General features: G+C 40.2%; 1 protein-coding gene across 1 annotated transcript; it reads left to right on the top strand.

The window, feature by feature from the left end:
• Positions 1-2075: 2075 nt before the first annotated feature.
• Positions 2076-11717, top strand: fshr (follicle stimulating hormone receptor). The gene is made up of 14 exons (XM_031843064.1): positions 2076-2269; positions 4502-4573; positions 5406-5480; positions 5720-5794; positions 5899-5973; positions 6448-6522; positions 6927-7007; positions 7845-7913; positions 8007-8081; positions 8617-8802; positions 9076-9296; positions 9644-9825; positions 9927-10118; positions 10649-11717. The coding sequence occupies exons 1-14, from the start codon at positions 2097-2099 to the stop codon at positions 11165-11167; spliced, it is 2070 nt and encodes a 689-aa protein (XP_031698924.1). The 5' UTR covers positions 2076-2096; the 3' UTR covers positions 11168-11717.
• Positions 11718-14658: the final 2941 nt, after the last annotated feature.

The raw sequence follows: 14658 nt of genomic DNA, 5'->3' as shown, positions 1-14658 counted from the left end.
CAGCCGTGCTATATTCACGGGGTAAATAAGAAACAACTCCGGGGCTCGCTAGAGGCCAATAGGCCCTTTTCACAGCAGCCATTTTGACATGTGATTGTAGGGTAAACACAGGTGTAATTAATAACGTCGTTAATTATGACCCTGTCGCATTAAGGTGGGTCAAGGCCCTGGTATTGCGCATGATGGCTCACGGGAATGGAAGTGACACACTAAACAGAAGCATAATTAGTTTGATCAATTACACCTGTGTTACACCTGCTATGACATGTCAAACTGGCTGCTTTGAAAAGGGGCCTATTCGTTACCTTGAGTCAACATACACCACCAACAATTACATTTACAAACCCACAGTCCAATAAGGCTGTAATGCTCATTGCGCACCAGAAAACAAAACATGGATGGATGAAAACTGGAGAGAGAGCTTAATTATTCTTCAGTTTAGGACATTCATATTCAAATGTGTTTTAAAGTACAGGTAACACAAGCATTTGGTCTTTAGTTTTAGCTGTCATGAACTGAAATGTTGGCCAATAACAAATTCTGAAAAGGAAACCAATCAAGGTGTGGGCTTGTACATCACCAATACAACTTGACCACTTATTAAATGGAGATAGTTGCATTCTGCAGCATAATAAAAAAAACTACTCAATATTTTCATCCACACCTCCCCTGCACAGGTGCAGAACAATCAGCAAACAATTCATCAACAAATGCATATCAGGTATCAGCACATACACATACACACAGATGCCATGGATCTTCCTCTTCCTCTTCCTCAGTCCTTCATTTCCACTCCTTTGTGCAGCTGCATTTGTCAGCCTCTATCTCCCTGTGTTTCTGTTTCTTGCTCACCTTGTGTATAGGCAAAACTGTGAGAGAGTGCTTGAGTGTGTGTGTGTGTGTGTGTGGTCGTGTTAAGAGCTCAAGGCTGCGCTTTTCTTCCTGCATTAGAATAAATTATAAAGAGCTCTGTTCATCCACATTGAGTTCCCACAACACACCACAAGCATTTATGTATCAAAAATCAAGCAAAAGCTGAAGATGTATAAAGGAGAAAATGTAAAAAGAAAGATTTGTTTGTGTCATAGGCGTGTGTGTGTGTGTGTGTGTGTGTGTGTGTGTGTGTGTGTGTGTGTGTGTGTGTGTGTGAGTGAGTGTGTGAATGCAGAGAGTGTCCTTGCAAGCTGGCTGTCCTGCTGACGTGTGGGGAGTGCTGTAGAAAAGAATATTATGTCCATCGCTATCAAAGTGTGCTCATCTTTCAACACCAATATGAGACATGAGACAAAACAGATTCACGCCTGTTCCCGATAATTATTCTTTTTTTGTTCGTTTGTTGACATAACTCTGAAGCTAAAAAGAAATCAATCAGCCAAAAATAACATACTCCCTGATGTCTGTATTATTTACTCCTAAACTGTAATTGATCCAGATTTACTCACCAAAAAACAACAATAAACTATTTCAAATTGAAAAGTAATTTAAAAATAAGTGGATCCTCCAAATAATACAACTGAATAAATCAATAAATAATATTGTTGGTTAATCCAACAAAATGGAATATGAAAAGAAAATTTAAAAATGATTTTTCTTTAACCTCCAACCAGTTGGTAAAAAATCTGTTTTCTTGAGTCTTGTTGTGAAACGTTGAGCACGTCATTTGCAAGAGTTGAAAAGAATTGTCTCTATCACGACATCCTATCAGGATCTGTGCAAGGATGTGGTGCTTTTTACACACAGTCTACACACAACCCAACAGAGACCTCCTACATCCTCAGACACCCATAGAGCTTTTTACCCCAGTCCCACCCCCATTATTCACCACTGCATGGCAGAAGGCACCAGAGCACCTCACGCTTCTTCTTTCTTCGACCTCGCGGTCCCCCCAGGGTGCATAGACGGACAAATTAGCAAAAACATTCACATCAAATGTGGAATGTGGGTTTTAGTGGAAGACCTGTATACATGTGCAACACCACGTGGAGATAGAGAAACGTGAACAAACAAAATCTTAGTGGGAAGATAAAAGGAAGAAAAACAAGGAGATTTGAAAAAGCCTAAAACACAACAACCTGGACTTTGAACAACAGCCTGCAATGATGATAGTGATGATTCTGATCATGCTAATGTTTGTGGTGATAAAGACAGCAGCAGCGTCGGCGCGTGGCCCTGAGATGGACATAAAACCTGGAGTTGACACCTGCTCGTACGTTTTGGACTTTTGGGTCGCAGAGATTCCCTCCAACATCTCCAGCAACACCCAATACCTGTAAGTACATCGTTCATACACACAAATATCTGCAGCAATGTTGGGAAGCGGATTGCTGCAGCAATTGTAGATGTTTACATTTTACTTGCTGGCTGCAAAGCTCGCATCTCGGAGAGATAGTTTGGAAATTTCGACAACGTCAATGTAACGCCAAAGCTGCATAGCTCTCGCGTTCCTCTTCTTGTTGGAAACTGTACAGAAATTGACTTATATGCTTTTATGGAGCCTTATGTCCAATTCTTATTCTTTGGACTCATTCCTTTATTTTAGATGTTTGAAAGTTTATTTGTGGTTTGTCTTTTTTGTATTAACCAGTAAAAGCCAAGATATCCTGACTTTTAGTCTCCAGTACAGGTCAAGCTCCAAAAACACTGGATACTACAATTCCCTTAACGCAACTCAGACCCTCCATGCCTTGTCAGTGCCCATGTCTTTCAAACTCCATTTTTTTATTTTTCTTATGTAACTGTCTGTTGTAGATTTGTAGTCTCCAGCCCTGAAATCAATCACTCTTATTTTTTCAGACATTAGGCTGCTCAGAATTCATGCAGCTGTTTTCTCAGTCTGAGTAGAGCTCTTTACGATGAGTTTCATGTGTAACATCGATGTAGTGTCTCTTTAGTCAAGCACAACAAGTGACATGTATCAATATTTCAGAGAACACATCCCAAAATAGTATTTTTCAGTCGCCATCCCACACTAATACAGATTCAGGAAGCATAGCATGTGTACAATTCAATATCACATCCCATGAGCGTGCATAATCATTTAGACTTTCCTCTATAATCCTGGCTCATCTCCTCCTGGCGGAATTTTACACTGAATTTGCAAATTCATTTACTTAAGGCAATGCATGCAAAGCGTGTCTGCTCAACTACAACGACTGCCAGCATAACCACAGCTTTCTAAAGTGCCCACGGATTAAAGATGCCCTGTAGAGTTTTCTTGTAAACAAACAAAAGTTACATTTACATTCAATGTGTCCCACAAATATCCATGGAGCCTGTCAAACGTGTTGAATGCATTTTCTTCCGCGTAAAACATTTGCAAAGCTGATTTCTTAGAATATTTAAAATGTTGCATCATTTATATTCATGAGAGAACCAGATACAGCGTTGGAGGCGGGGCCCCATTCATTCCTATGAAAGTTGCTCAGTGGCACAAAAAGATTGACTTTCAAGTATAAAGTTACCCGGATCTTCCGGCGATCTTCCACATCCATGGAGCCCCTGATTTACAAATCTCTCTTTGCTGATGTAAGCCATCGCTCCTCCTGGGAGCTTAATCACCGCTACCAGGCTGTTGGTAAGCGGAACAGCGTGAAACTGGTGGCAGGACTGTGTATTGTTTTGTCCACATGCGCGCAAAACTGCTCACAAACAACAGTTATGGGATCAGTGCTAAAAGTAAGAATAAAAGTAGCACAAATAGATGAATAAGATATTAGCTAACATTAGTTACCTTACGCTACTGGTCATATTAGCCCAACTGAGGCAAGAAAATCTTGTTTCCTAAAATGTCAAACTTTGGAAGAAGGATATTGAATTTATTCTTTCAAAAGTTATGTAGGTGTTGGTTGAAGGTTGGTTGAGGTGTTTTTGACAAAGTGGCACAGAGCTGGGTTTACACACTGACCTGTTGTTTTGGGCCCTTGAAAGGTTTTGAAGGAATCTCAAGGCCAGAAGGAGGAGGGGATGGAACGGTGGGGGTCAGCATAAAGATTGCAGCATGAACACAAACTTAGGAAGTACAGATGTACATAATCTTACTCACAAATCTAGCCGACACACACACACACACACACACACACACACACACAGATGAGGATGTACTTTGTGGCAGAAGTAGCATCCAATCCCAAAAGAAGTTCAGCGAACTCCCAGGCGGCGATGTGTGTGTTCTCATCTGTTCTGTTCTGCTCGAAGGTCAAGGCTCAGGAACAGTGGGGATATTTTACAAGTATGCAGCACTGGAGGGCCATTTTAGATGCGATCTACGAGTCACACCAGGTGCAAAATAAGCTTGAGATCTTTGTACAGACATTCAGTACACAAAACTTTGTGTGTGAAAAGAAAAAATCCCCAACCTGAATGTGAAAATACTGGTCATGGATTCGCAACCTCACAACAAAAACGGCCACAAATGACTTTGTGAAGATTTGTCTTCAGTTGCCATTCTTGTGATGAGTGTATCGCTGAGAGCTGATGTGAGCGGTTGTTTCTGTATCAACAGGGAAGTCAGGCAGACGCAGATCACTGTGATTTCCCAGGGCGCCTTCACCAGCCTGCAGCATCTCAGGAAACTGTAAGTGTCTGTCGTTCATGTTTAATCGTTGATGTGGAGCAACGGAGGTCAAAACACTGAAGATAAGGATCATCCAAACAGAGGGGAAATAAAAAGGAGTTTAGTAGTAATACAGTTTTGTGTTTAGCTCAATTCAAATACATTGCGTAATGCTGGAGTATTAAAAGGATCCCCTATATTCAGAGTAACTCTACATGAGATGTTACACTAATGGAAATCAAGAAAGCAAAAAAAAATATGGGATTGCATTTGTGCTACAAACTTTAGTTTTTTATTTATCTTTAATTGTGCTCTTATTCAGATAATACCAAACAAGTTATGTACAGTACATAAAGCTAATTTATTAAAATAATCACCCATATTTCTAGTGTTTACACAAGTTTGAACTAATCATGAAATCCCTAAAACGAATGGAAAACGAGAGTTCAAAAGTATGGGATTGTATTTGTATATTGTATATTGTGAGCGTTTGTGTATAATAGCAAATATACAACAGATGGGATGTTTGTTTGCTCAAGTTTAATTCGTTTTTATCATAATTTAATCATAAAGTATAATTTATTTGCGTGCAAAAGATATTTTTCTGCGCTCAAAAAGGAATGCCATCACACACTCAGACTTTTGTGTAGGTTGGCTTTATCTTTAAACGCTTGCAATGGACCATAACTGTTCACAGCCTTCTTTTTCTCTCTATTTGGTGTTTTTGGCCTTGTTGTACCTTAGCATTGTCTTTTTTTAAAGTGTGGTGATCCTCCCAAAAGTACCTGTGAAAGTGTCCTTTATACCCTTTAATTTACCCTCTTCCTTTTTCCCCCACCTCCTCTAACCTTAGCTTCATATTGGAGAACGACCTGCTCGAGACCATCACCGCGTTAGCCTTCGCCGGCCACCCTCGGCTCACACATATGTGAGTATACAGTTTTCTAAGAGCCGCTGCTGGTGACGTATTTTATCCAGCGTCCTTGTGTGTTTAGTCTTTGTTATGGAACAAGAAGCGGTGATAACTCTGAGAAAGCTGATCACCCAAACAGCTAAGGAGTAAGCTTGGCAGCGTGGTGGAGAAATAAAATCACAGGATGAGTGTGAATGAAGACCTGACAGGTGACATGAATGTAATATTCTTCTTTACACATTTGTTTCCCTTAGCACCATCTCTGAGAATGTAGCATTGAAGAGTATCGGGGCTTTTGCATTCTCTGATCTCCCTGAACTCAGCGAGTTGTGAGTATGAGTGGCAGGATAATGGCAGTGGTGAAACCCTGTAATTGTACAGTCAGACCAGTCGTTTATATTAATGAATACATGACAGTGTGTGTTCTTTTCAGAACCATAACAAAGTCAAAACACCTGAGACACATCCACCAAGATGCATTCAAGAACATCATGAAACTAAAGTTTCTGTAAGTACTCAGTGAGAGTGCAGCGGGGTAGGAATACTTTCTTCTCCAGTTTGTGTTTTTCAAGCTGCTTATGAGTCCAAAATGGGTCACGGGTGACAGGCCTACTTCTGAAGGGCCCCTCGCACGACCAGAGACATTCTTTAATTAGCCTTGATCCCCAGGAAGAGAAATACAGTGTCACTCTTCATCTCGTGAAAAAAGTTTTTCCACAAAATGTATTATCTATCATTTCAGCCATATTAAATATATTCACAACAAACAAATAAAATACTACCTTTGATTCTTTATATCTTTTGAAACAGTTTCAAGCTAACTGTAATAAAGTACAAATTGCCAAAATCATTCACTGACATTATCACAACTGTTATTGTTATGTGACATTGTCTGATTTCATCCCTATGACTCAGAGTATCTGTTGTTCAGAGGTTGCAGTGTGGACGTAGTAACATTTGGTGGTTAATCTGCATATCACAGGCGCATCGACAACACTGGACTGACAACGTTTCCAAACTTGACAGAGATCAACTCCACAGCCGGCGACTTTCTGTTGTAGGTCTAAACACAATATACAAATGAACCACAAATGCCCACACACACAATTATGTACTTATATAGAATTCATACATATAGGCTATTGGATTGCACACATACTTAAATATGCCCAGAAGACATCACACTGCAGTTAAAATCTACGCACTGAGTAGTCCTTACAGAAGAGAATATTAGTAGTGCAACCCATCTGTCCCTCATTTGCAGCCTCTAAAAATCAATTTTCAAACTGTCTCCCATCTGACATCTATCAGCTTCAAAAAGGAAGTGGATTTAAAGGAGATTGTAGCATGTATTCCTAATATTTTAACATACATATATCTGATGTTTTTCTACTTACTATTTACGTACTTCTCAGTATTGGTTGTTAATCATGTCTGTGTTTTTATCCATGTGCTGCTTAGTCACCTGCAGGAGAACAACCACATAAAGGGAGTCCCTGCCAATGCCTTCAGAGGCCTCTGCACTCATACTATCACCGAGATGTAAGGGATTCATCAGTTTCTCAGGAGTACATGCACCACCCTCGCACTGCTCCGAGTGGGCATTACATGCCCAGTGACGAATGTTCCCCAAATGCTCTCTGCCCTCTTTACTGAGTCCTATCTTCTCCCACTTGTCTTATTCTTCTGCGGTTTTGTCACGCTTACTGATATATCTTTGTTTTCCTTCTTTCTAAAAACTGTCCTTTTTATTTCACTGCATTTCTCTGATTTTTTTAGCTTTAAGTTACTGTGAGGAACTTTTAACTGGTTATGAAACCGTCTCAATTTGATACTGATGACCTACATAAGTAAACAAGACCGGCAGTGACAAGATTGGCTATTTCTGTATAGTTATTTCCTAATCGGATCATCAGTAATGATAATCAAATATTTCAATATTTAGCAACAAAACATTGAAAGTTCTTTCACATAATAATTACTTTTAATAAATGCATTTAGCTAATAATACTTTTTAAACTTTTACTTACATTTTGAACTATTCCTTGAGTAACATTTTTGAATGCAGGGCTCTTACTTATAATGCAGTACTTTTAAATTGTGGCATTACTACATTAGTTTAGTAAAAATCTGTTTATACTGCCAAATGTATCAAACAAGTGTAGCTTGCCAACAGATTCCAAGGTCTCTATGGAAATGTTACATAACAATAATCAACCATTTATTTAGTGTTTTCTGTGTACTCATACAGCTTTAGCCACTGAGAACAAAAGAACTGCACAAACTAAAATTAGCTTCGATGCTTCAGAGAAGTAATTGTTCTGAATTGTTTGAGTTGGAGCCACATGACTGTAATTTGGCTTCTCTTTCTCATGACAGACACCTCACCAGAAATGGCATCGAGGAGGTGGCAAGTGACGCCTTCAACGGCACAAAGATAAACAGATTGTGAGTCACAGGCAGAGACACGGTAACAAACAGAAGATTTAACCAAAAAGAATAAAAAAAAGTCAGCTCACATATTTCATTTGCCTCTCTTAGATACCTAAGAGGAAACGAACAGCTTACTCACATCCATCCCAACGCCTTTGTGGGTTCCAGTGAGTTGGTGGTTCTGTAAGAATGACATCCAACAGTAACTCATGCCTACATGATTCACCCTCCTCATCATCACTTATTAAACTAGGAGAAAACAAGAAACAATGTGGCGTTTGTGGGGAGGCCCAGAAACACTTAGAAACATGCCAGATTTAAGGTAAAAATAAACTGAGAGCAGAAGAGATTTTTTCCCCCTGTTTATTCCCCAATCAAAGAAACTCCCATTTCTATTGAAGTAGCAATCAGAAGAGCACCGTATTTGTTTTTCTCTTGGGCTGTCATTGCTGTAGTGTCTTATGACTCCACAGCCCAGCAACCCGTTTGCAATGAAACGGTGGCATTTCCCGTGACAATTTCCGCTCAGGAAATTTGAGTTTCAGTGTTTTTATTCTAAGCATATCTGGAGTTCAAAAATAAATAAATAACAGCTTTTATGAACTGATCATAGGTCAAATGCCTATTTAACAAAACATCTGTTAAACATAGCATTGATTCTGAAATGATAATGACTGTTACTCCTCTATTAGATACCAACGTGTAGTTGTTTGTGCAGGGACATTTCCCAGACAGCCCTCAGCTCCCTGCCGGACGACATCCTCACACGACTCGAGATGCTGTTCGCTGTGTCCGCCCGTAATCTGAAGAAACTTCCTCCTCCGCAGCTCTTCACCAAACTCAGCGAGGCCTACCTGACCTACCCGTCACACTGCTGCGCCTTCCAAAGTATAAAAAGGAACGGGTACGCATGCATTGTTGTCAAAAGATATCTGAACGCCTTATTATTAAATAAATAGATCCAAATCTGGGGAAGAAAAACAATTTTCTAACTCTGATCTAAAGTTGTTTCTCTCCTGTGTTCATGACTTAAAATGGGTGAGTTGTGCCTTTTAGCCTTTTGTGGCTTAAATTAATATTACAACAACAAACACTTCCAAGATGTTCCTGGCAAGTCTTTTTTTGTGAAATCACCTCATAGATTTAGTTTATATGCAGTTTTTGTTTGTTGTGCTAGAACGAGGTGGCACTCCAAGTGCTCTGAACCCGGGTCTTGGGAAATCCCAAACTTTCGAAGGGACAACTGCTTCAACTCAACCTCCATCACCTGCAGCCCAACCCCCGATGACTTTAACCCCTGTGAGGACATCATGTCCGCTGTCCCCCTACGGGTCCTCATCTGGATCATCTCTATCCTCGCATTGCTGGGGAACGCAGCAGTACTTCTGGTCTTGTTAGGTATGAAATGGGACAATCATTACTAGCTCAACTTTCTACTTCCATTATCCTGTCCTATTTTCTCTCATCATTTATCTCCCTTTTTCCTTCCGTCTTCCTTACTCTCTGCTTTTCTTGTGTCTGTTCTTTCTTCCACTCTACCTTCTTTCCTAATTTCCTTCCTTTCTACAGTGCCTTGCTTTTGTTGGAATTATTGTGTTTTCACATAAAAGCAAAACTAAGGTTTATTCTCTTTAGCAATAGAATATCAACTTGAGGAAACTTTACTGTTAATACTTGTTTACAAAGTACCTTTTGGCCCCCAAGATTTTCTTTTCTCCTTTTTCTTCCCACTGTTGCGTTGTCAGGCAGCCGCTCCAAACTGACTGTCCCTCGTTTCCTCATGTGCCACTTGGCCTTTTCTGACCTCTGCATGGGCATCTACCTGGTAGTAATAGCAACTGTGGACATGCTCACACGTGGCCAGTACTACAACGACGCCACAGACTGGCAGGAGGGCCTGGGCTGCAGTGCTGCGGGCTTCTTTACGGTGGGTATTCATGCAGGGAGTCCTTTGCATACATATGATAGCTCTACAATGAATAACAACAATACTCATGAATATCCATGTCATGTTTCTTTCAATTACAGGTGTTTGCCAGTGAGCTGTCGGTGTTCACATTAACAGCGATCACAGTGGAGCGCTGGCACACCATCACACACGCTCTGCGGCTCGACCGTAAACTTCGCCTGAGACACGCATGCATCATGATGACAGCGGGCTGGATCTTCTCCTCGATCGCCGCTTTGCTGCCCACAGTCGGGGTCAGCAGCTACGGAAAGGTGAGTGTTTTGAATAGACCACACTCTCTCCATTCAACTCCTTGTGACCACAATTCACTGTATGGTCCTTTCAGAATTTGCTTCTGTTTTTTTTTTGGGGGGGGGGGAAATAGCGTATAAACATATATTCTACAAACGAATGTAATTTTGCAGTCACAATATGTTTAAAATATGAAAAACAGCTTATGTAATGTATTGCTTTGTATGACATTATATATAGGGTGGTTATATTCATTAGACATTTATTTTATGAATTAATCGGTCCGTAAAACGCCAGACAAGGCGACTAGTTTCTGGAACCCCAAGGTGATGTCATTAAATGTCTTCTTTTGTCTGACCAAAATGGAAAGATATTCAATCCACTGTCATGTAGGACATGGGAAAGGTGTCTATTTGTTTAGCCCACTGGACAACAAACCCTTTGAGAGCTGAGGTTTTTTTAATCCCAGGTTATGTAATGGAAATAAAGTACATGCAAAGCCCTTGTACACTGTGTGATATTTGAATGTGTGCATTTGTTTGTGGTGAAGGTGAGTATCTGCCTGCCCATGGACGTGGAGTCTCTGAAGGCTCAGGTCTATGTGGTGTCCCTCCTCCTCCTCAACATCCTGGCCTTCTTCTGTGTGTGCGGCTGTTACCTCAGCATCTACCTGACCGTCCGCAACCCTTCGTCTGCACCGGCGCACGCCGACACCCGCGTGGCCCAGCGCATGGCCATCCTAATCTTCACTGACTTTGTCTGCATGGCTCCCATCTCCTTCTTTGCTGTCTCAGCCGCCCTCAAGCTCCCTCTCATCAGCGTCTCAGACTCCAAACTCCTGCTGGTGCTCTTCTACCCGATCAACTCGTGCTCCAACCCCTTCCTCTACGCCTTCTTCACGCGCACCTTTAGGCGGGATTTCTTTCTCCTCACGGCTCGCTTTGGCCTGTTTAAAACGCGGGCGCAGATTTACCGGACAGAGAGTTCCTCCTGTCAGCAGCCGGCATGGACCTCTCCAAAGAGCAGCCATGTGATGCTCTACTCCTTGGCCAATCCTTTAAGTGACTGACTGTCATTCAAAAGTCCACAGACAAAGGATTTTTGCTTGATTGTCAGGAGGGTCGTATTTCTCTCCCCACAGAAGTCCTATTTTTCGAAAGGAAATTCCTCTTAGGTCTGATGGAGATATTGACAGACTACAATGCAGCCTTAGAGTTACAAGAAATTCAACATTGCTTCAGAGGTGCACTTCTTTTCATGCGTGAAAATGTGTGGAGACACCGAACAGACTGCTAAATCCTCCATACGACGCCCGAACTCATGACACTGAATGTTGCGGGTTTTCACTTATGTTCGATATGTTGCCAGTGTCTTTGGCCAGTACATCAGCCAATGACCTCTGCCCTGCAACAACACAGAGCACAAGAGTCCTTCTTGAACCATGTGACCCATGGAAAAACTCTACTGTATGTACCGTGTGTACAGACATCCAAGTAAAGATAGCTACAGAACAATTGCAGATACTTTGACAAAATCTAGGTCATATAGCTGTCCCAGATAATTCCTCGCGTTTGATTTACCTTGATTGGAATGCGCGATGGGTTGGAGTTTACTGCGTCAAAACAATTAGAACACAAGTAAAAGTAGAAAGAGTCGAGGAAGGTGAGGAAAGTAATTTTACTTTCACGCATCTTCTTGCCATCCATCTCAAGATAATTTAATAACCTGGAGTACTTTGAAATCCTTAAACAAAGGTTTGACACTCGAGATTTCTACACATGCACTTCAAGAAATCACTATTAATTTTGCATAAAACGTTATGATTGAATGATATTCATTAACAAGCACACTGCAAGGACATACTCATTAATAATCTCCTCATACACTCTGCTGTTGCTCCCCATGCCTCCACATCCCTCCTCTTCAGTTTGTCTTGAAATGAAGAACGTGTAATTATCTTTGTTTGCGTAAATATGTTTATCCTTTGTAAATGAAATTACTATTAAGTGCGACTTTTTTTATATATATATATATATATATATATATATATATCTCTGTGTTTTTGAAAAAAATGTATCTTTGTGTTGGTTTTCAATGTCATTTATAAATTTGTCTATTACATCCTCTCTGCTTGAATAGTTTTATTTTATTTCGTGGTGAATGTGAGTGTATGAGGACTCGTAACAAAAGGAAACCACACTCACACACATTAAATTGAGCATTCTTTATCTAGAAATGTTGTCCTTCAGAGCATCCACAGCTTTCAAGGACAAAGTGACCCTACCAACCTCAGCTCTGCGTGCCAGGGTGGCTGTTGGGTTGTGGGAGGGGAGGGGAGACTACACAGCTGCTCTTTCTGTTTATTACAGACAGATGGATATGGCCGCTAGATAAAGCACACACACACACACACACACACACACACACACACATACACACACAGAAGCAAGCAGCCCAGGGTTTCAAGGCTGCAGCTGCAAGAAGGAATCCGAGTCCATCTCATTGATATGGATACACTGCCTCCTACATGCCAACATAGAATGTGAGGGCGCATTTATACTCTTTAACCACCAGGTGGTGCTACTGATGCGATATTTATTGTGATCTCTGCTTTGTTGTAGTCCATTCTACATATTTATAGTCAGCCTCACCAGTGAACTACAAACAAACAACTGATGGTGACAAAGTAAACCTTTCAGATCAGTGTGAAATCAAATTAATACAGACACAAAAACATACATCAGTGTGGAAGTTTAAACAGAACTAAAAAATGCACTATTCTCTTCAGCGCTTGTGGCATTTCCTTCATGTCTTAATCGTCAAATATTTGTAACAAAACAGAGAGATTAAACCATCACTATTATGTAAACAGAAAAGCAGTTGCTTACAAGGTTACATCACTGTTGCTGTCTGCAACAATAAATAATGTTATTTCTTAGAAAGGCTGATAAGATGTTGCTTTCCAGCTCAGGACTTGAAACTGTCTGAACAACACCCCTCTACTTACTTAATATAGCACATGTGGTGCTGACAACATTCGGTCTCCAGACACAGTACTGGGAAATAATGGGACACATTGGGGCCTAGACAAAAACAAATTTGACAATGTACAGATTTTCCCAAGTTGTGTTTCTGTTGTTAATCCTCACAGGATACTTAGCTGGAACTATTTAAGCAATAACATTTTGGGCATCCTTTTGACCTTAATTTGTTGCATGTCACACCCTTCTCTCTGTCTGTTTTTCTGGAGTATCTTTCTCCTGAAAACTATCTAATAAAAAGTAATAACATCCAACCAGCAGACCGTGACCATTGGCAGAATGTATTTTTTTGTTTTACTCTGTATGAGAATGATTGTGATGGTGTGTATATGTGTGTATTATTTTCCTAAGCACACTAAAAATTATTAAATGGATTATATCCCTCAGTATTGTAATGTAATCATGCTCAAACCTATATTCATTGATTATTAGAAATGATTCATGGCTGTGTGGTAAGAGCTCCTATAAAGATATTTTCCAGCGACAACAAGGTGACAAAAGAAGAAGAAAACTAAATTAAACTCCAGATAAAATATTGCCACATTGCGACTGCTCTCATAATGCTGTGAGATCATAGCCTAAATCGCTTGCAGCTTAACAATGCCATCTGGTGGTCCAATTACATGAAATGATACTAATTGACAAAACGTTTTCCTCCACTCAAAATCGATGATTTGAGACTCCCGCAGGCCGGAAAAGTAGCTGTGAGAAGTTTTTAGTTTATTCTGCATTCATGTGAGTTCAAATGGATTCCAATAGTTTTGCCACTGAAATACATATAAGCTTTTTCAGTGTTTAATTATAATTGATTTATACAATGATACGTTCGACATTGAATCATACATTGATGAATTAAGTTTGTATTTACATCAAATGACTCAAAATGAAAATAAAAAGTAATGACAACAAGATCATTCAATCTCCCAGTCAATTATTCTATTTAAAACATTAAGTAAGACTTTAACTTTTAAATATAATCATAAAATAAACTTGTATAGGGCTTAAAATGTGAAAATACAAATGTGTAAACTTCTCAAGATAAACATTTCTTGAAGCCTAACTCCAGTCTCTGCCCTGCCAATGCTCGGTATGTTAAACACACTCACATCTTCACTGATATATGGCAAATAATAAATCAGTTAGATAGAAAGACAATTAGACAAATTTAAGACTGTGCTCTTTGTTAATAATTAAGGAAGGGCGATTGTTGAAATGATTGGTTTAAGTAAAGACTATCCCTTGTCAATGTGGAATACTGTTACAAAATACTATAGCTCTATATGTACCTGTGACAATGGGGTCTAAGGCTAAGAATTGTCTTTCAGTATTATTAGTGCATTGATCAAATCGCCGCTTGACCGATCCCGAACCCCAACAGAAAGGTTTGTCAGGTCGTCTAATACGAAGCTCCTGATTGGCCGCTGTAGGACACCTGTTATAAAACGCCAAATATGATTGGCCGAGCGGACACTCACGCTCTTTTTCTTCTCGCGATTGTTTCCCGTGTGGGTTAATGGCT

Source organism: Anarrhichthys ocellatus, unplaced genomic scaffold (genome assembly GCF_004355925.1).
Source record: "Anarrhichthys ocellatus isolate YVR2014 unplaced genomic scaffold, GSC_Weel_1.0 scaffold4, whole genome shotgun sequence".
In the NCBI taxonomy this organism is placed as follows: domain Eukaryota; kingdom Metazoa; phylum Chordata; class Actinopteri; order Perciformes; family Anarhichadidae; genus Anarrhichthys; species Anarrhichthys ocellatus.
This window is presented reverse-complemented; position numbering and strand designations above follow the sequence as displayed.

Excerpts from the sequence above, each read along its gene's own strand:
- fshr (XM_031843064.1), top strand. The coding sequence starts at position 2,097 with ATGATGATAGTGATGATTCTGATCATGCTAATGTTTGTGGTGATAAAG. Across the intron at positions 7,008-7,844 it reads ACTCATACTATCACCGAGAT|ACACCTCACCAGAAATGGCA; the intron begins GTAAGGGATTCA and ends TTCTCATGACAG. Across the intron at positions 7,914-8,006 it reads GGCACAAAGATAAACAGATT|ATACCTAAGAGGAAACGAAC; the intron begins GTGAGTCACAGG and ends TGCCTCTCTTAG.